We start from the raw sequence: 22,437 nt of genomic DNA on the forward strand, positions 1-22,437 counted from the left end.
GAGTGGGGCTGAGAGACTTCAGAGAAGTGTGTCTAGCCCAAGGTCACCCAGCAGCTGCAGGTGGAGGAGGGGAGACGCGAACCCGGTTACCCGGATTACAAGTCCACCGCTCTTAACCACTACACCACACTGGACAGGCACAGAGAGACATGATTATACGCACCCTTCCCAGAGCAATGGATCCAAACTACAAGAAAGATGATTCCACCTAAACATTAGGAAGAACTTCCTGACAGTAAGAGCTGTTCGACAGTGGAATTTGCTGCCAAGGAGTGTGGGGGAGTCTCCTTCTTTGGAGGTCTTTAAGCAGAGGCTTGACAAGCATATGTCAGGAGTGCTCTGATGGTGTTTCCTGCTTGGCAGGGGGTTGGACTCGATGGCCCTTGTGGTCTCTTCCAACTCTATGATTCTATGAGTCTTGCTGGTTCAAGTCTCTGTGTGTATTCTTATTAATCAGAGTTCAATCCTTCCTTTACTTTGTGAACGCCTCAAGTAAATATTGTTCCTTTACTTTGTGAACGCAACAAGGGGTAACAGGGCTTAATGAGCTGGGAGACTCTGTGGCAGAATGCAGCCAAGAACCAGAGGCAGAAGAGGAAGGAGGCAAGTGGGAGGAGGGAGGTCGAGAGGCAGAGATGAGTCAGGAGAAGGAGGAGCCACCGGGGGCTCCCTCTCCATCCGCCAGAATCCACCCTCCCTGCTTGTCTCTCAGAGCCAGGAGACCCCCTGCAATGCAGGAATCTGCTAGATCATACAAGACAGATGACCATCCAAATTAGGCTTATCTTATTTCTAGACTGATCACTGAAAGCAAAAATTGGTTTCTAAGCAGTGGACAAATGAGAACAAATAGTGGTCTGGATTCACCTAACCAGCCCCATCCGCTGCAAAATGGGGCCTGCCCCCCATTCCTCCCCTCCCCCTCTCCATGCCCCAATGAACCCCTTGAATTTGGCTTTAGGGCATTGGGAAGGAACCTTCCCAGAACAGCACACGAGGAGAGGAGAAAGTGGATCCTTCCATCTGCCCATCTGAGTAGGCAGAATGACTTGGAAAACACAAGGTGGAGTACCAACTATTTGCACAAAGACGAATACCCATAATTAAAACGCAGAATAAAATAAGCATCCATAAATAAAATGTGCAGCAAAGCAATCCTATTGAAACAACACCGCAATTAACAGGAAGGAAACAACAGAGCATTGTGTAGCAGATCATATTTCTGCTGTGTCAGAGGAGGACATCTCCCTTTTTCTTTTAGGGTCCAGTCTGCTTTGAAGATGTCGCTGTTCGTTTCACAGACGAGGAGTGGGCGTTCCTGGATCCTGACCAGAGAGCTCTGCATAAGGACGTCATGGAGGAGACTCATGGGATCGTGGCCTCTCTTGGTAAGCCTCCCTGTGGGATCGTCCTATCTGCCTGGAAATTCAAAAAATACCTCTATGCGACCAACCTCATCTATTTTCACAGAGCCCAACCGTGGCTCCTATAACACCTGGGAACATAACCCCCCCCCACAATATACAGTAACTTACACTTTTTTCTTTAAACAATCTTCCTCAAATTATTCCTTTTTCTTCCATGATTGGGCTGGCCTGAACTGTTAGTTTCTGTGTGTTGCCACTGTGCAGTGCTCTTGGAGTCACAAAACTCTGTTTACATTCCAGAGACATTCCAGACTGTTGGAAGTCTCATGGAAGACAGGAGATGGATGTGATGTTACTGGTTTCCTGTTCCTTTGTTTTTCAGTTGCTCTCTGCTCTCACAGAGAGAGGATGTATTTTTTTTCTGTCTGCATAGCTTAGCAATAAAACTCTTAGCATGTAGCTCATATTTCTCGTCCTTCCCTGTGCTGGATACTCTGCATAATGGGGGGAAACGTGCCTGGAGTCTTATCAGAGGCTCAGGTCGCTAATTATCTTTGGAGGGTAATCCGAAGGCTCGACTGGAGGAGTCGCTTGATCGAACGCAACTCTGACAAGAACTGCCCAGGCCATCTTAAATGTCAGCTTCAGAACTGTTAGGAAAGATAAGTTGTGAAGTTTAGAGCTTACAAGGTTAACAGCTCAGAATGTCCTGCATCTGGGGAGGAGCTTTCATAACAACCGGGAAAGCTGTTTCTTCGTTCTTTCTGACTTTCGTTTTCTGCTGAGACAAGGAAGACGCAATGTCTGCATCTTCCGATGGTTTATCTTGCTGTACATACAATAAAGCTGTTATTTTAGAGGAACAGCAGTGTATTGGACTCTGTGTTCTGCAAGCTCCCACACACAAGCAGCACTCGCTGTGCCGCTCTGCTACAAGTCCGGGAATTCTGGAGCTGTGGAAATGTACCGGACACCACATAGGTAGCTTCAGGTTTTCTGTTTTTGTATTTGCTCCTGTCAGTCTTGGGTTGATCAAAGAAATGACTGACAATGGAGATGGAGGGGATGCCATGACTGGGCCAAACAAAATTCATCCCAGAGAAGAGCTAGACTTATTGAATCTCAGGTAGTAGTAGCAGTGATGATGATGATGATGATGATGATTTACAAACCTAATCTTTTCCAGAACAGGATTGCTCTTAAATCGATGTAACACTGTAACAATAATAATATTTTTTATTTATACCCTGCCCATTTGGCTGGGTTGCCCAAGCCACTCTGGGCTGCTTCCAACACATATATAAACATGAAAAATAAATAATAATCTGATCCCATATAAAAAGAACATTAACTTTAAAGTGAACTTCTCCTAGTGGCCAAAATTGTGGAAACCTTTTGTGAAAAGTGTATTTCTGAGGTTTGATGGCTCATAACACCCCTTTTGTATGGAGTAATACCATAAAATTATATAGCAATGGAAAGATAATTTAATGAAGAATGTAAAGCAATGAATTTCATGAAGGAGTATTTATTAGAACAGCAGTCATAAAGAAAAATCGTGACACCTTTGGTAACCATTGGTAACCTTTAGCTTTAATTACGGCCTTACATTGCCTTCCCATGATATGAACCAAGTTTTTAGTTCTGCAGCTGTAATAAAGTGAAACCAAGATTAAATTATTGCCTCTGTTAATTGGGCTTTATTGCTGGGTTGCTTCTGACTAACAAGTTTCTTTAGTCAGCTCCATAGATTTCTGATTGGGTTAAAGTTTGGGCTATTCCCAGCCCATTCCAGCAGTGAAATATCTTTATCTTGAAAGCACCTTTTGCACACAGCAGCAACATGACATGGAGCAGAATCCTGTTGAAATAGAAAATAGAATACGTGTGTGTGTGTGTGTGTGTGTGTGCGTGCGTGTGCGTGTGCACGCGCGCGCTTCAGTATCTGGGAAAAGATCATCTGAGGAACGCTTCAGTTTGGGTGCAAATATTTCATTTACGCATTTTAGGGCATTTACATTCCATTAATGACATAAATTTTGCCCACACCTTTTGCTGCCATACAACCCCAGATCAACACACTATCTGGGTGTTTCACGGTCGGTGTAATGCAAGTAGGAAGTAAATCTTCTCTGATTCTTCTCCTCGCGTATGTCATCCCATCACTACCAAGCAAGGAGATTTGGGTCTCATTGCTCCAAATAACACTGTTCCACTGTTCTGCTGTCCAGTTAACATGGGTTTAATCTTTTCAACCTTTGCTTGAGAGATGACAATGGCTTCTTCCTTAGAATTCTAACATTTAGACCAGTCCTTGCACTCAACTTCACATTACATTGCACCATGTCATGTTGTATCCACCCAGATGATTTTCTTCTGTCATGTAGGGACAGTCTCTCCACTCGTCCATCATCACTTGCCTTTGTGCACCTTTCCCTGTCATTACCAGTCTGATTTTGTAGTGACTGAGTCTCCTTATACCTCTTCAAAAATACAGAAATGCCTGCTTTGGTTAGGTTTTCCTAATATTTCATCAATTTCTTCATAACTGTAGCTTTGTTCACTTAACAGTACAATTTTACATCGCTTTCTGTTTTGGTTTTTTTAATATGTTTTTTATTAATTTTCCAATAAAAACAAATTTATAACATCATTAAACATCAAAAACTCATCACATATCTTTTTTTCTTTTAGAATTCCATCAACATGTCTGATAATTTTCTGTAATTATCACAGATTGCATTATTGCTTCCTTTTTCTGGTTATTTGGCTATAACATTAGATAGAATATGGGTAAATGAACAAATTTTGTGGAATTGCATTCTTGATTAAATTATCTTTCTGTTGATATATAATTTTATGACATTAGTCCAAAAGAAGGTGTTATGAGCCATCAAACCTCTGAAATACACTATTCTCCAAAAGTCTTCCACAATTTTGACCACTACTGTATATCAAACAAAGCATCAGTCAACAACTCAGCAGAATCTCATAATAAATATGTTGGTTAATGACAAACAACAAAGGTAATGGACACCTCCCCAAATCCCTTCAGTTCTTCTCCATTTCTTCCTGAGGCTCTATTCCCTTTTGTCTCCATTGCAGACTGTGATGAATCGGAAATCAAGAACGACAGTGACCACGACAATATCCCCAGAGAGGAGAGGCCACGTAAAAATTTGGAGTGTGGTGAAAGCTGCAGACAGAGCTCCCATTCCACTTCCCATCAACAAAATATATTTGGGAAGAAACCCTATCAGTGTGTGGAATGTGGAAAGAGCTTCAAAAAGAGCTCCTCTCTCATTTCCCATCAGAGAATTCATACTGGGGAGAAACCCTATCAGTTTGTGGAATGTGGAAATAGTTTCACTCATAGCTCCAAACTCACTTCCCATCAAAGAATTCATACAGGGGAGAAATGCTATCAGTGTGTGGAATGTGGAAAGAGCTTCAGTCAGAGCTCCGATCTCACTTCCCATCAAAGAATTCATACAGGGGAGAAACCCTATCAGTGTGTGGAATGTGGAAAGAGCTTCAGAAAGAGCTCCTATCTCATTTCCCATCAAAGAATTCATACTGGGGAGAAACCCTATCAGTGTGTGGAATGTGGAAAGAGTTTCACTGAAAGCTCCAAACTCACTTCTCATCAAAGAATTCATTCAGGGGAGAAACCCTATCTTTGTGTGGAATGTGGAAAGAGCTTCAGACGGAGCTCTGATCTCACTTCCCATCAAAGAATTCATACAGGGGAGAAACCCTATCTTTGTGTGGAATGTGGAAAGAGTTTCAGTAACAGCCACAATCTCACGTCCCATCAAAGAATTCATACAGGGGAGAAACCCTATCAGTGCGTGGAATGTGGAAAGAGCTTCAGTCACAGGCAAAGTCTCACTTCCCATCAAAGAATTCATACAGGGGAGAAACCCTATCAGTGTGTGGAATGTGGAAAGAGCTTCAGTCACAGCCACAATCTCAGTTTCCATCAAAGAATTCATACAGGGGAGAAACCCTATCAGTGTGTGGAATGTGGAAAGAGCTACAGGAGGAACTCCGATCTCACTTCCCATCAAAGAATTCATACAGGGGAGAAACCCTATCAGTGTGTGGAATGTGGAAAGAGCTTCAGTAACAGCCAAAGTCTCACTTCCCATCAAAGAATTCATACAGGGGAAAAACCCTATCAGTGTGTGGAATGTGGAAAGAGCTTCAGTCACAGCCACAGTCTCACTTCCCATAAAAGAATTCATACAGGGGAGAAACCCTATCAGTGTGTGGAATGTGGAAAGAGCTTCAGTAGGAGCACCGATCTGACTTCCCATCAGAGAATTCATACAGGGGAGAAACCCTATCAGTGTGTGGAATGTGGAAAGAGCTTCAGTAAGAGCTCCAATCTCACTTCCCATCAAAGAATTCATACAGGGGAGAAACCCTATCAGTGTGTGGAATGTGGAAAGTGCTTCTGGAGGAGCTCCGATCTCACTTCCCATCAGAGAATCCATACAAAGGTCGGAAAAAACATACAGCTTTAGGAGCCAGACAAATCCACACCTTTATAAGTAGGCCTTTGGCTGATTGACATCTAATGCCCTTTTAACATGTGGTGTTTTGTGTTGTTATATTGTGTTTTTATGTTGTAACATTCCTGAGGCCTGTGGGTGTAGGGAATAGGCAACAACTCTTAAATGCCTAGGGAACTTTGCCCTTCCCCAATAAAATATTTGAGGAGGCCACCCCCAGGTTTTTTTTGGTTTTTTCCCCAACACAACTTTTATTCTTCCACAACTTGCCATACAATTTTTCTTTTGATTTTCCCTCTTAAAATAAATAAATAAATGTACAAAGGTCATGAGAAAAGCAAAATACAAGAAAATACAAACATGGACAGTCCCATCTTTGCAGGCCAACACAAAAGTTGCTTTGAAGCAGGGTTTTCCAAACCTGGGTCCCCAGAAGTTCCCGGACCACAGTTCCCCTCATCTCTCCCCATTGGTCCTGCCAGCTAGGAATGATGGGAGTTGTAGTCCAAAAACAGCTGGAGACCAAAGTTTGCTTTAAAGGGAAGGTAGACTGGCTCTGTGACACTCTCTACTGGCTAATTGGAATTTATAGATCGCAAAACTGAAGTTTATCGGCACTTCAACCTCTAGGGAGCTTCTAGGTGCTTTCTGCACCACCTAGCGTACCCACAGAATTGTGGCTTCTACTGGCAAAGACAAACAAAAAGGCCAGGAAAAAACCTGGAAAGGGCCAATCCAAATGGACACAGGTAGGGAAGATGAAATGCTAGAAGTGTTCTCCAAGGCAAGGGGAGCTGCTGGGAGATGCATGCATCATGTAATTGATTGTGCAAGGAGGGCCTTACCTGCCCCCCCACCAATATTTTATTCAAGTCAGCATCACTGCTTGAATGTTCAGGATGTCTGAATTCAGGGGTCAGTACACCCATGGAGACAAGTTATGTGAAAGATAGTCAGCAAGTTGAATTCGCTGAGTTCAAAAAAGCTGAGATCTTTCAGTCAGGCTGTTGTATCTGTCCCAGTGGAGCAGACCGGACATTGCTTTTGCTACCAATCTACTCAGCAGGGAAGCTACAAACCCCAGTGTGAGTGCCTGGAATGGTATCAAGAGGGTGCTGCGTATCTGCAGGATACCAAGGATTTCTGTCTCAAGCTGTCAGCTAAGGGTGTCGCCAAGTTGATGTGCTGAAGAGATAGTGATTGGGCAAATCTGGCTAACAGGAAGTCCGTATCTGGGATGGTGGTTAAATTTGGGGACTCTTTGGTTGGGTGGATGTCCCGTTGTGCTGGTCCCAGGGGTTAATCAAGAGCCAAGGTCCAGCCCATGGTTGATGAAGCAATATGAAGGCAGTCCATAAAAGTTGAAGCTGGGTGCAAGGCAGGGTTCAGGCAGCGACTGACAACCACCAACGTTGCTCCCGCAACTTGGGACTGGGGCTGGCTGGCTTTTATATGTCCCGAGGCATAGGGCGGCCCTGATCCTCAGAAGACTCGCCTCTCGTGGCCTGGAGGCGAGCACTCCTCCTGCAGGAACTTAGTTGCCTCTGCCTCTCTGCCCTGAGCCTCTGCAGCACAGGAGAGGATGGAGGGTTACTGGACCCGGAGGCAACCCCAGCTTCCTCTGACGGGGCTGAGAGTGGAGCACCTGCAGGCAATGGGTCCTCCATCACCTCAGGAGCCAGAGCAGACTCAGCTAGTGCCTGCACCTGAGGATCCAGCACAGGTGGGGACCTTTCAGGCTCATGCCCCAACCCTGGCTCAGCTGGTCCTGGAGGCGGGGAATCCTGTGCAGGCTGGGATTCCTCAGGTTCAGCATCTGAATCCGAATCCCAGGCCATCACACCCGGAAGCAAAGTCTCATTGTGCTTTCCTTTACTGAAGCTGAATTTAGTGCGCTGTCTGAGCTTTGCAGAGAATTGGAATTGTATATTTGTTTGGTTCAAGAAATCTGCAGAGATTGTTGTTTGCCCGTCGCGGTGTGGGAGGACAATCAACCCTGTCTGAAGTTGGCAGAGTCTGGGCAGTTTAAGGCCAGAACCAAACACCTAGACATCTGTTTCCAGAATGTGTGTCAGAGTATCCAGTTAGGCCTGGTGAGATTTCAGTACTGTTCAAGCCAGAATAACCTGGCAGATGGGTTCATGAAACCTTGAGCTTTCAGCATCATGGGGAGTTCTGTAAAGGTCTGTGTTTGGGGTAAGTGGTGAAACTTAGGAGCCCCCAGCAGTGCAGGACGAGAGGGGATGTGATGGGGAATCAGAGCTTATAGGCTTAACAGCTCAGAACCCATCGTCCTGCCTGTTCTGGGGAGGAGCTGTCTCCAACTTCTGGAGAAGCTGCTTCTTTGTTCTGTCTGACTTTCGCTTTTGCTGCCGAGCAAGGAAGCAAGATGCCTGCTGTCTCAGATGGTTTGTTTATTTTTACTGTTCTGCTGTAAATAAAGCTGTTAGTTTTGAACAACAGCGTGTGGACTCTTATCTTCTGCAAGCTTACACACCAAGCAGCTAGCGCTGTGCACACTCCGCTACAAGTACAGAAAGCTGAATGGAACACAGGGAAGTGTGCCAGACTCCACAACACTTTGCACCTCCAAGGAGTCTTCACCCAACTGGTGGATCGGACCCTTCTTGGTGTTAATGTGGTGAACCAGTTCCATCTTCCAGAAAGGTTTGCCTTAGCCTTTGTACTGGAACAAAGTCTGTGGCCCCGATTCCTGGGCCCATAACCATCTAAGGATCATCCTACTTGCATGTAGGACTCTGGCAGGGACATATGCCCGACTGGCAGTGAGCACTCAGGGCTGATTTCCTTCAGAATGGAGAGGTTTGATCTTCTTGCAGTCCATGGGACTCTCAAGAGTCTCCCCCAGCACCATAATTTGAAAGCATCAATTCTTCGAAATAGTACCTCGGGATAAAAACGTTGCTTCAGGATGAGAACAGAAATTGTGCTTTGGCGGGGCGGCGGCAGCAGGAGGCCCCATTAGCTAAAGTGGTGCTTCAGGTTAAGAACAGTTTCAGGTTAAGAACGGACCTCTGGAACGAATTAAGTACTTAACCCGAGGTACCACTGTACCATTTTTACATTTATTTTAAAAAAGGTTGATTTTTAAGTCATGTCAGTGTGTGAGCAAATACTGCACATCTGCCAAACTTTCAGGAGCAGGACTAAGGGGTGAAATGAATGCTCCCCCTCCCCAGATCCCCAAAGTTTAGGGAAAGGGTCTATCTCTCTTCTTCTTATCAGTTATTTCCACCTAAGAAATGGGAAAAAAGCAGCTGCTCATGTTAAGTACTGGGTTTGTTGGGGTTGAGATTAATGAGCTGACGATGGTATGATTTGTCAGCAATGAATATTATTTGTTCTTATCTGGAAGTGAAGTTACATTTGAAACAATACAGAAATAGTCAAAGGGAATTTCCTATGAAGTCTTTTATTCAGTCTCACCTGCAATCATGTGTGCTAAACACACAGAAACACATAATGTGAAATAACTCCAAATAACACTCAACACATGCAAGCAGATTAATGGAATAGTACACATGATTTCTCCACTGTCTTTTTTAAAAACATTGTTTTTATTTATTTTCATGGTACAGAGAAAAATTTTGAGAAAGCAATAGTTACAACAGTAAACAAATAACATGTCCTGATGAAATTGCAGACTTTCATCTTGACGTGTTAAAGTTTCATTTGATTATTTTAAAAGATCATGCAATATTTTCTCATGAGTGATGGGTGCAACAGTCTTGACAATATATGTATTCAATAAACATTTGCCACCTGTTATAAAAGAAATATGGCATGTGTAGCCCAACCTTGATTTCCCCAGACCAACAAAATTTAAGGTACTGAAATTGTGATGCCCAGAATTGAACACAGTATTTTGGGTGCGGCCTGACCAAAGCAGAATAAAGCGGTACTATTCCTGCCCTTAATCTGATTCTGCCTTCTGCCACATTGGCCTCTGCTCCCCGTTTGGTGTCGTATGAAAATGTGATGAGCATCCCCTCAGTTCCTTCATCCAAGTCATTTATAAAGACGTTGAACAACAACGGGCCCAGGACAGAACCCTGCAGCACCCCTCTTGTCACTTTTCCCCAGGATGATGAGGAACCATGAAGAAGTCCTCTTTGGGTTCGGTCAGTGGAATCCACCTAACAGTTACCTCATTCAGCCTCATGTTAACAGCTTCCTCACACAAAGATCACGGGGGACATTGTCAAAAGCCTTATTGAAATCATGATGCACTATTTCAACAGCTGTCCCCTGACCAACAAAGTTTGTAACTCCATCCAAAGAAAGAGGAGGAGAGATTTCCCTGGCTTTACTTGTTTTTGGGAAAGCCATGCTGTTGGAGCCAGCCAGTCAAGTGGTGCTTCTTTAGGGTAAAATAAAGACGCAGAAAGCTAGCAACATTTCCATGATATGAGAGAGCAGCCCCTCTGTCTGCCCTTCTCCGATTTATTCTCCTTTGTTCTGCCAGCCGCATGGCCATTTTCCCAAAGTCTCCTGTTACCTCATCCGGTCAAGGCTTGACACTCCCCTCTCTGTATAAGGTAATCATTGCCCAGAGGAATGTCAGGGGGCCCCTGCAGTATTTACAAAACCTCAGCCTCTGGCTTTATGACCCCCACATGCCCTCTTTCTTTATTTTTTAATCAGAGGCATATATTTCCGTTCCAATAGGATTATATAGGGTGCGATAAGCGACTCTTGTGAGACCGGATGCGGGCCGCGGACTGGAGAACCATGCAATACACATAGAAATTAAAGAAGGAATACATTGTATATAGCAACACAAAATAATGCAAATAACTACTATAATAATCACTAAAATCAATAAATGTCGAAGCCAACTTCCATCCGGAAGCCAAGAATATAAGAATTCTGATTCCAAGCTGCATGGTAGGCTTCCTTTGCTAATTTTTAACCATGCACTCGTGTCTCTCCTACAGACTGAGATTGGTCACTGTATGTTCCTGTAAGAGAACAAGAGCTATTAAACATGAATTTCAATGTATATTGACAGTTTGGATATATGCCCCATGATTCTTTCCCCTCTCTAATTTGAAAACAAATGGGGGCAGGCATACACATCCAACATTTAGAAGCATGCAATAAAACTTAATCATATCTTGCACAAAAATATTATTCCTCCATATCTTATGATAATTTTCTCCCCTAAAAGTCTTATTCAACTAAGCTGTTCTTATAGTTCGAGAGTGGCTGAGCTGTGGATGCTGCCAGCCAGAGTAGGATTCTGACGACTGCGGCTTGCCAGCTGATAAGGTGAAATATGGTGGTTTCAACTGGACTGGGTCGTCTGCTTCTCTTCCTTGTATAACGGTGCAGCAAAGGATGGCAAGGCAATGGTTAGGAAGGCGCTTCCGCGGTTGAAGATGCTCGCCATGGCCACACGCATCAAGCTGGAACCCACAAAGGCTTGTCCTCGAGGTCCACTGCCGCGTATCCTCGTCCCCACGTAATCAGCGGGACAGGTCCATGCCATGCGGGATCAGGCAAGCGTCGGTACACCACCAAGGGGCGAGGGAGTGCCTCCTCCTTCCTAAAATGCAATTCAGTGGGGGTACGGGTCCTGTTATGTGGATATAAGATATGGTTAAGCACAAAAAGAACTTGGTGAACAGCCGAAGGGATATCCGCTGTTGGTATGCTTCGGCCGCCAAGCTGTTTAAGCAATAGTGTTTTGAACGTCAGGTGCGCTCTTTCCACTATCGCTTGCCCTGTGGAGTTAAAGGGTATACCATGAGTTAATTTCACATTCCACAACATACAAAATTCCGAAAATGTTTTAGAAATATATGCTGGACCATTATCAGTTTTGATGCGCGCAGGTTTACCCATGACTGAGAAACAGCGAATGGTGTGCTGGATCACATGACGAGCTGTTTCCCCCCTCATGGGCGTAGCCTATATGAATCCAGAGTGGGTGGCCACCGTGAGGTGAACCTTGGAGAGTGGAGCCAACACAGGTGTGTGTGTGTGACATCCATCTGCCAACACGCCAATGCAGACGTGCCCCTAGGATTGACAGCATCAAAAGGAACGGCCAGCTGAGATTTTGAACAAATAGCACATAGGGAAACTATATCCCTTGCTTGGGCCAAGGGAATAGAAAACTGCTTAGCCAATGCTTTCGCAGGGAGATGAAAAGTGTTATGACATAGTATAGGATCAGAAAATAGAGAAAAGGCAGAAATGTTCTTCAACGCTGCATCTGCTCTTGCATTGCCCTCTGCTAAATACCCTGGGTGCGATGTGTGGGAGCGAAGATGTGCAACATAATAAGGGAACTCTCTGTGCTGAAGTAAAGTCTGCAGGGCAAGAAACAAGGAAAATAAGTCAAAATCCAAGGAAGGAGTTATATAAGATATTGGTAAAATAGCAAAAAGGCGATATACATACTGAGTATCCACAATAAGGTTGAAAGGTTGAGTAGGAAAGGATTGAAAGGCAAGAATCACAGCCGCTAGTTCAGCTCGCTGGGCAGAAGACTGTGGAGAGGTAAATAAACATTTCCATTTTCCTCCCTCCTCCCATGTCACTACTCCCCTACTTCTTGTTCCATCCGTGAAAAGGGTTAGTGCAGAGGGGAGAGGTGTGAGGGACAAGGGGGTAGCCAAAACATAGGTGACCTGTGTCAGAAATGTCAAACGGTCATCCTTTGGGGGGGTTAAAAATGATGACACCTATAAAATCCGCTAAGGCGATTTGCACGGCAGCATTTGTGATCAATAAATGCTGCTGTTCTGTGAAAAAGGCAAATAAATTGATGCAACATCAAAACCGCTCAAAGCCATAGCACGTGAACGTCCTTTAATCACAATGTCTGATGTGGATTCAATTACTGAATAAATGTTCTTTGGAGGGGTATAATGCAGATAGTCTTCTTCTTGTCCGTCTGTGCATATAAGATTCCTGTTGGCAACAATGGTGTAGCAAACACTGCCAGATGCAGCTGGTGTTCAGCACCTCTAGGTGGCGCATGTGGAAAGGTTTCGATGCTTCATCCATAAAATGCTGACAAAGTGTAGGGGAGTTCTGCATGCTGTGCGGCAGGACAACCCACTGATATCGCTGGGTGGGCTGCGAATTGTTATATACTGGCAATGTAAAAGCAAACCGTTCCTGTCTGCTGGAGCCAGTGGGATGAAGACAGTTCAATGTGGCCGAAAGTCAATTGTTCAGAAATAAGCTGTTCAAAAACGAGATGGTGCCATTGCTGCGCATTTTACTTTTGGTGGAGGCCATTTTTCTCCCCACACTGAGGTATCAATGATCTTGGTTTGCCACGCTGGAAACGTTGTATGGGTGGCTACAGGCTGGTTTTTATTTTGCGCTGCCGCCAGCAGATGGGCCTTGTGGATGGCTGTTCCAACAGACTGACAAATGCGAAGCATAGCTGCTGTGTCTGTGGTAGGATTGTGTATTATTGGGTGCAACGCAACCTTACAATCCTCATTTGCATTTTCAAAGGCCAATTGTTTGATAATTATTTGTTTGGCTTCGGGAATTTCAATTTGTCTACTCACTGCTGTAATCAGCCTGTCCATGAAGGAAGAATATGGTTCTCTAGGTTCTTGGCTGATTGAACCCCACCTAGACTGAACACTGGTGGGTTCCGGGATTTTTCTCATTGCTTGTTGAGCAGCAAGAGCAGTATCCCTCAATAAGATCTGCAGCAGTGTGGCTTGCACTGAAGCCTGATTTTACACCAAGCATTTAAAATTCGAATTCCTATGCTGGGATGTCCATGAAAATGAGTCCTGATCGTATCCCAATGTTTTATTTCCAATTTTCCATCCAAAGGGAACCAGGGACAATTTTCATGAATGCACAGAATAAGCTGTATCAAATCACCATCAGGAACTTCCAATTGGCTGGAGGAGAGGAGAAATTGTAAGTCTTTTAAAAATTTCTGTTGCGTAGAAGACAGACAGCTCCCCATTTTTCTAAAATCGATATAAAAGGGATCGACTCACCGGGATCTTTTTTTAAAGATGTATAAGCGCTTTGCAATCCTTTCCGGACGAGATGAGCCGATGATATCCACTGCTTGGATCGAAAATCCTCTCATGGTGTCTTTTAAAATCCTCTTAGTCTGCCTCAGACTGTTTCCTTTAAGTTGCTTCTCTCGGTTCTCTTTGAAGTTTGTCTCACACTGCTTTCTTTTAAGTTTTCCTCTTCTTTTAATTGGGCCTCAGAGAGGGCACCACTTGTTGGAGCCAGCCAGTCAAGTGGTGCTTCTTTAGGGTAAAATAAAGACGCAGAAAGCTAGCAACATTTCCATGATATGAGAGAGCAGCCCCTCTGTCTGCCCTTCTCCGATTTATTCTCCTTTGTTCTGCCAGCCGCATGGCCGTTTTTCCAAAGTCTCCTGTTACCTCATCCAGTCAAGGCTTGACACTCCCCTCTCTGTATAAGGTAATCATTGCCCAGAGGAATGTCAGGGGGCCCCTGCAGTATTTACAAAACTCTCTTTTGGATCCTCCAAAGACAACATAAGATCGTCAGCATATGCTTTCAATTTATATTCTTTCACTCCAATTTTTATTCCACGTATCTCTGAGGTTTTCCTTATCTTATTTGTAATTGTCTCTAACATCATGATAAACAATAGCGGTGACTGAGGGCACGCCTGCCTTGTACCCTTTGAAATTTCAAAGGGTTCTGTTAAGTTATTATTAATAATTAGTTTAGCACTAATTATTAATTGTGTTGTGAGTAAATTGCTTTTATTCCTTCAAGGAATGTGCCCTCTATCCCTGTCCTTTCCAAACATTTTATAAGAAAACACCAGGATACATTGTTGAACGCCTTTTCGGCGTCAATGAACATTAAAGCTGCGGGAATTTCATTTTTGCATTCTAGGTATTCAATAATGTTTATTACAGTGGTGCCCCACAAGACGAACGCCTCGCAAGACAAAAAACCCGCTAGACGAAAGGGTTTTTCCGTTTTGGAGGCGCTTCACAAAACGAATTTCCCTATGGGGTTGCTTCACAAGACAAAAAAATCTTGCGTCCCCCGGCGGTTTTTTTTTGCTTTTTTTGCCCTTTTCCTAAGCTGCTAAGCCGCTTATCAGCTGTTCCGCTGATAAGCCGCTTAACAGCTGATCGCTGGAAGCCGCTTGACAGCTCTAGCACTAATCCGCTAAGCTGTCAATGGGCTTGCTTCGCAAGACGAAAAAACCGCTAGACGAAGAGAATCGCGGAACGGATTAATTTCGTCTAGCGAGGCACCACTGTATATGACTTACGTTGTCTTTTATTTGCCTATTAGGTAAAAAACCAGCTTGATCGGTATGGATAAGCTTAACTAAACACTTTTTAAGTCGGGTCGCCATTATGTCTGCGAAGATCTTATAATCATTATTCAATAATGAAATCGGTCTGTAGTTCTTAATAATCAGTCTATCCGAGTCGGGTTTCGGTATCAACGTAATGTATGCTTCTTTCCAGGACGCTGGTATTCTTCCTCCTTCTAAAATCTTGTTCATTACTTCACATAGCACCGGTGTTATAAGTTCTTCTAGGGTTTTATAGTACTTGGCCGATAGACCATCTGGGCCTGGGGCTTTCCCCAGTTTCATCCTCTTTATCGCCTCTTTAATTTCCTCTGCTTTTATGGGTTTATTTAGTAGACTTCTTTCCTCTTCCGATATGCTATTAATTCTGTTTTCTTCTAGATATTTTTCTATTTCTATGACGTCTTCTTCTTCTCTTTTATATAGGTTTTCATAGAATTTGAGGAAGCTCTTTTTTATTTCATTAGGGTCCTCCAAGGTTTGTTCTTCTACCTTTATTTTATTAATAACATTTTGTTTTTTCCGTTTTCTCAGTTGCCACACCAGAAACTTTCCAGTTTTGTTTGCCGATTCGAATTTTTTTTGTCTCATTAACTTAATTCCCCATTCTACCTCTTGACTTATTAATGATGAATATTGTGCTTGTAATATCTTATACAGTTGCTTGTTCCCTTCATCACTCGGTTTTTCTATCAAGTTCTTTTCACATTCTCTCAATTGAGTAATTAGTTCTTCTTTTTTATGTTCTCTCACCTTTCTTCTTTGACTATTTTGTTGCATCAAAAAAACCTCTTAGCACTGCCTTACTGGCGTCCCAAACTATGTCCATATTTGTCTCCTTATTGATGTTTAAATCAAAAGTCTTTTAGGTGTTTTTAGCCTTTTCTATCACTTCTTTTTCAAATAAGTAATCATTCATTCTCCATCTGTACATACCCTGGGTTTTCCAATTTAAGTGTAGTATTATTGGGTTATGATCAGATAGTGTTCTAGGTAGTATCTCACATTTCGACACTCTTATTGTTAATTCTCTTGATACCCATATCTGGTCCAACCTGCTCCAACTTTGCAAGGCCCAGTGCCTCCGCCAGGAGTACAACAGACTGGCTCAATGCCAATGGAGAATTTGATAGTAGACTTTACAGAGATGCCAGAGGCAAAAGGTTTTCAGGCTCTTTTGATCTTTGTCGATTCCGTGACAGGCTGGCTGGAAGCATATCCCACAAAAACAGAGAAAGCACAGGAAGTCATTAATCGCCTTTTAACGGAGATCATCCCAAGATTTGGGCTACCAAGATGTACAGGCAGTGATAATGGACCAGCTTTCGTGGCTTCAATAGTGGATGGTGCATGCAAAGCCTTACAAATACAGTGGAAACTGAACGCTGCCATTGACCTCAAAGTTCTGGCAAAACAGAAAGGATGAACCGGACTCTTAAAACACAGCTGGCTAAATTATGCCAGGAAACTCATTGCAAGTGGGTGGACTTGTTACCTATAGCCTTGTTTAGAATCAGATGTGCACCCACCAAGAGACTAAAACTCTCCCCATTTGAACTTTTTATGGAAGACCCCCTCCAATTGCCACAGGAATCAAAGCAGACTTAGCACAAGTTGGGGGGGGGGCAGATTACAGCAGAACAAATCCAGTATCTCTCTCGTGTTTTTCTCTCTCAACAGGTGGTGCCTCGAGCGCACTCCAATCAGCCTGGCTGAACCCATACATCCCTACAAGCCTGGGGAGAAGATGTGGGTAAAGGAGTGGAAAAGCGATCCACTGACCCCAGGTGGCACGGACCCTTCACAATCCTATTGGCAATGCCTACTGCTGTCAAAGTAGCCGAGGTGACCCCCTGGATTCATCATTCCCATCTGAAGCTGTCTGAGGGTCATTGGAACTGTGAGCTGAACCTGTCTGACCCTCTGAAGTTGAAGTTCACCAGTAACCCTTGCTCCTAGCCCCACCGGAAATGGGTAGGAATATGGGCATCAGGACAACAGGTCTGTTCTCACTGCACCCGAAAGCCAGTGAGTCTACGCACACCTGAAGATTGAGGAGCTGCACCAGCGGATGGGAAGATCCCTACCAGTTGAATTATCAGCCAGTCCCGAATTTGTGCCAGATTTTGCATACAAGCCCCCTGTACAGATAGTAGTAAGAAATGTGAATGGGCGAGGGAATAGAATTGATAAGTGGGTGGATTATTTGGCGGATTATGGTTTTCACGTCCCTTTATATTGCCGTGAATAGTATATACCTGACTGGGTACTAGCATTGCTAAGGCAATTGTGGCACATACCCTTGGAGGGATTTCGGCCTACACCAACCTATCGGAGGTAAATGACAGGGGAACCTAAGAGAACTGTAGTCAGGTTCTCTAATCCACCACCCCAAAGGGCATTTCCTCCCACCATACTGGCCACAGTAGCCTTTTTCCCGCCGCCACCCACAGGTCCCTTCCAGGTGGCAGTAGCAGAGTGTATACAGTGTGAATTGACCTCTCCAGCTCGACCAGAACCCAGGGACCACTGATAAGGTCCACTGGGTGCAGCATTCAAGGGATGCTCTGGTCCTGGCTGCCACCTATCCTTTTTACAATAATACTGACCCTTGCTGTTCTTCTCTTCTTTTGCGTATACAGGAATTACTTCTGTGAAAACACCAACCCAGAGGCAGTACTGATACCGTTGAACCCCTTGGACCCAGGATTGGAAAATGAGGATGAAGTTCCTATTAATCCCGAGATGCATGTGGGTCCAGAGGAGCCCAGTGGTAGAAGGAAATGCCTTTGTAAAGCATGCTGAACACATGTTCCAAATATATGGGGAGAATGCTACCCTGTATTACAAACACCCTAGGAAGGTAGCTGACATGTCTCTCATACCAGGATTGATCAAGGATCCTGACGTTGTTTTGGCAGGCCTACTGTACAAAGTGGCCTCTTCGCAGCCCCACCTTCCGAAATGAATGACATCCCCTACCGATACATCTGATTCACTAGAACCACTCAAGGCTTGTGTTTTTGGAACTCCAAATGGAAGTATTGGCCCCAAGTACAGTACCACATTGACAAAGGATGGCTGGGAAATTATACACAATGCACTGATAAATTTTGGCTATGGGGTTCATTCAATGCCTCCTACCAAGACAATGCCACCCCTTCAGATCTGTACCCACATTTCCCTCAGTATTTGGTTAATTTCACAGGACAAGGATACATCTGTTCTGGCTGGATGATCAAGGACCCCAATCTTTAGTTTCTATATGGTGGATTGGCAACCAATTTCTATCCTGGCAATTACCAATGTGTGGGAGTGGGTGCTTTGACTTTCCCACTTACGGTAGAGGCTGATCACCATGTGCCCCACCTCTGAAGCAGAATGAGGAGGGTGGCCCTAGGTGAGCAATACAGTGATGAGATTTTCCTATCTCGCTCAGTGGGAGGAGTGAGGGGAGCCTTCATTGGCTTCCTCTCCATGGGCATATACCCGGGAATTGTGTCTGAACAAAACCGAGAAGCTATCCATGCCACCACCCATGTCTTACGCTTCCTGCAGGCAGAGATAGAGGATTTGAATTAAATGACGCTCTCTCATCGCTTAGTTTTAGATTACCTCCTCGCACATTCTGGCGTTTTTTGTAAAATTATCCGTAAAGGCCAATGCCAGGTCAAATTCCATGACCCTAAAAAAAAAAACAATCGAGGATGAATTGCAAAAGTTACAGGCCCACTCAGAGTCCCTGGGAGAAGATGTGACCTTGGATTCCAGGAGAGGGGTGGGTGCATAGCTTTCTGACAGCTCTGGCAATAGGAGGGGTGACATTCCTGTTGCTTCTCTATGTAATCCCTTGCTGTCTGTCTTTGCTTAGAGGAATGATAGCCTGAAATATTAATCATCTCACTGATCCTCAAATCCTTGCTATATATTGCACTCTGCCTCCTGTGCAAGGAGAGGTGGAGGACCACGAGTATGAGCAACTGCATTGTGAGACCCCCGAAAACAAATTCCTCTAAAAGGAACAGTGGTTTATTCTGGGCTTCAACATGAGAGTCAAGCTCAGGAAACAGATGAATCCTGTTTCTAAGCTTGAAAGGGGGGAATGAAGCAGGACCTGGAGGAATCCTGGAGGAATTTTACCCTTATGCTTTTCATATAATCAGTTATCCATACAATCAGTTATCAATTATCAATATACTCATATATATTCATATATAACCAGATATTTCTACAATGATTTTATAATCCATGTTTGAATCATGAAAACTTCTGCTTAGCTTAATAGCAAATTGCTTAGATCTGAGAAATCTGAAATGAACTTTGTCCCAGTACCTCCTTGTTCTCTCCCTATCTCACTGAACAAGAAGGGTTACAGATAGGTAGCCGTGTTGGTCTGCCATAGTCAAAACAAAAGAAATCCTTCCAGTGGCACCTTAAAGACCAACTGAGTCAGTTCTTGGTATGAGCTTTCGTGTGCATGCACACTTCTTCAGATCTGAAGAAGTGTGCATGCACACGAAAGCTCATACCAAGAACTGACTCAGTTGGTCTTTAAGGTGCCACTGGAAGGAATTTTTTTGTTTTGAACAAGAAGGGGGAAGCAATAAATTTGATGTGCTGGCACATCCCCCGCCCCCTTGTCCAGACAGGATCTGGGCTGTGAAACAGGAAGATGCTAAACCGCAGAATGTCCCTTGTAGCAGATGGCCGCGTAGGAGCTCAGCAGCCAGTTCCTTTTTGCGTTAAGCTTCTATTTCTTGCTATAAATCTGGGGGAAAGGTTAAGACTGCATGTTCAAACTACAAAGCAGAAGTTGGGAGGAAACTCTTTACATGGCCAGGAGAGAGGCTTGAATGCGCTCGTTAGCTTATTTTTTGCTGCCGTTTGCGATGTATCTGATTATGTCATGATCTGTGATGTATGTACTCAAGGTATAAAGCCCCTGGGAGCCAGGGCTCGGGGCCCAGTCTTTTGGAAAGGATTCCACTGGGTCAATTATTGCTCAGCAATAAACATCACTTTCTTTTTCTCCACTGCTGCGCCTGTCAATTCTTAGACTCTATTTGAGTTGGTCACTGGCATCTTAAAATCCTTGCAACACTTTCTCCATTTTAATTTCCTCCGATACCACATTGTTAACAATGATTTTGGCTTTTTGTTCAGAATAGATCGCCTTAATACTATTTAGGAATTGTTGGCCAGCTTCAATACTTTCCCAAAAAATTTCCATAAAAAGCCAAGAAATATTATCAAAAGCTTCCTCCACGTCAATAAACATTAATAATGCTTTAGTATTTCTTTTAGCCTCTAATCTTTCCAAAATATCCACTATATTTCTAATATTGTCTTTCATATGTCTTCCAGGCAGGAAACCTGCCTGGTCTTTATGTATATATTCTGTTAAGACTTTTTTCAATCTATTAGCCAGAATATTTGCGAATATTTTATAATCCACATTAAGTAATGAAATTGGTCTATAATTCTTTACATCTGATCTATCTTGTTCAGATTTTGGTATCAAGGTTATATATGAGTCTCTCCAGGTTTCAGGAGCCCTCTCTCCTCTCAGTATCTTATTACATACCTCTGCCAAAGGTTGAATTAACCAATCTTTAAAAGTTTTATAATATTTGGCAGATAATCCATCCGGTCCCAGGGCTTTGCCCAATGGCATCTGATTTATTGCTATCTGTCAGGGTTTCAGGGAGAGAAGAGCAGATGGGGGAGGAGACAGAGAGCGAGGGGGAAGAATCCCAGAGAGATGAGGAGGAGGATGACGATGACCAAAGGTCGTCCATGAGTCTGTCCAGTGAGTCAGAGGACTCCCAAAAGGGAGCCCCCCTGGTCAGACCAAAGGGAGGCCAAGGGGGAAACAGTGAGGAGCAGGGGAGCGAAGGGAGAAGCCCCAGTGGGAGTTGGACACCGGAGCCGGCTTCTCAGCCGGAACGGAGTGAAGGGGGTGGAGTTACCAGTGTGTCAGAGGGAGCAGAGCAAGAAGGAGACAGGGGAAGGAGATCGGAGCAGGACGCTCAGCCGGAGGGGGTGGAGAGTAGCACCGGAAGCAGTGTAGCGGTCGAGAGAAAGGTCAGAAGCAACGTACGCGCGCCAAGTTCAAATGTAGAGGCGCGCGGAAGTGAGGAGAGCCCTGGGGAGGAGCCCGGCCCCAAAGCGAGAAGGAGGGGGGCAGAGGCATCAGAGGATTCAGCCTCGGGCGAGTCCCGGCGAGGGGGAACCCAGGGGGGCAGAAAGACCCTGCGGAAAAGGAAGGAGAGGAAGAGGTGGTCCAGCACAAGCCTCTTAAATTGGTGCCGAGGCGGTACAGATTCAGAGGGGACTTCAGCGGTCTAACGTTACAGACGTAGAGTCACAAAGATGGAATGTAAACGCAACCATGATCTTCAATAAAGACTTTCTGTAAATAAACCGGATTGGAGTTGGGTCTCTTGTGAGCTGGGACCAGACGGGTGGCTCTGACAGTAAGTCCCCTCTCCAGAACGCAAAATATTTTTTTTTTTGCAAAGCTCACCAACGGGAGCAGCCATGAGCGCGGAGGAACAGCTGCTTACGCTGAGGAATCAGGTTACCGAACTCACAGCTGCAGTCATTGCATCACAGAAGAAGAATGACGAACTGGACAAGGCTTGCCAGGACCTGCGAACAAGGTGGGAGCAGGCAAGCAGGGCAGGGGTCCCGGGTTCCAGATCGGAGGGAGTTGCACTTGGACGGCGGGGGGGGCGCCCTAGTTACGCACTTTAATGGCAACCTGCAAGACTACCCTAACTTCAGGGCAGACGTCGTGTATGCACTGCATTTGCTCCGTCATGATTTTAAAGATGAGGAGGAGAGAGTGGGGTTCATAATTTCGCATCTGCATGGGGAGGCCAGAGCTTGGTTGCGCAATTTGTGGCGCGAAGATGGCCCTGCCCGCCGCAATTCTGATGAATTTATTAAAGCGATGGATGCTTGTTTCCAGTCCTCTGTGGATGTGGATATTGCTCGTAGGCAGATGCACGGACTGCGGCAAGGCAAAGCCACTGTACGTCAATATCATTCCAAATTCTTTGCATTACTAACTGCGTTGGGCTGGGAGAAGGATAGTAAACCCGTCAGAGATCTTTTCTGGGAAGGTCTTAGCCCCCCCCGTCAAGGATGAGATCGCCAGAGGAGATAGACCCCAGACCCTAGACGACGTAGTGCAACGGGCTTTGGCTATCGGAATACG

General features: G+C 44.6%; 2 protein-coding genes and 1 long non-coding RNA gene across 10 annotated transcripts in view; 1 reads left to right on the plus strand and 2 right to left on the minus strand.

The window, feature by feature from the left end:
• The window catches only part of LOC309369078 (uncharacterized protein), a 421,063-nt gene that overhangs the window by 163,014 nt on the left and 235,612 nt on the right, over window positions 1-22,437 (minus strand). The window lies entirely within an intron of this gene.
• The window catches only part of LOC309369105 (uncharacterized protein), a 245,140-nt gene that overhangs the window by 105,467 nt on the left and 117,236 nt on the right, over window positions 1-22,437 (plus strand). The window contains exon 1 of one of the 4 annotated variants that reach the window (XM_081909780.1): window positions 1,308-1,388. The exons of the other annotated variants lie outside the window; for them this stretch is intronic. Within the exon in view, the coding sequence (XP_081765906.1) occupies window positions 1,355-1,388 (34 nt within the window). The 5' untranslated portion in view covers window positions 1,308-1,354. Of the gene's footprint in view, window positions 1-1,307; window positions 1,389-22,437 lie in introns of those variants that run through there. 4 annotated transcript variants of the gene reach the window in all.
• LOC309369454 lies at window positions 9,302-10,237 on the minus strand. The gene is made up of 2 exons (XR_014168148.1): window positions 10,163-10,237; window positions 9,302-10,062 (listed from the first exon to the last, which is right to left on the minus strand). It is a non-coding gene; the product is annotated as an uncharacterized lncRNA (long non-coding RNA).

Source organism: Podarcis melisellensis (genome assembly GCF_964234715.1).
Source record: "Podarcis melisellensis genome assembly, chromosome: 4".
In the NCBI taxonomy this organism is placed as follows: Eukaryota; Metazoa; Chordata; class Lepidosauria; order Squamata; family Lacertidae; genus Podarcis; species Podarcis melisellensis.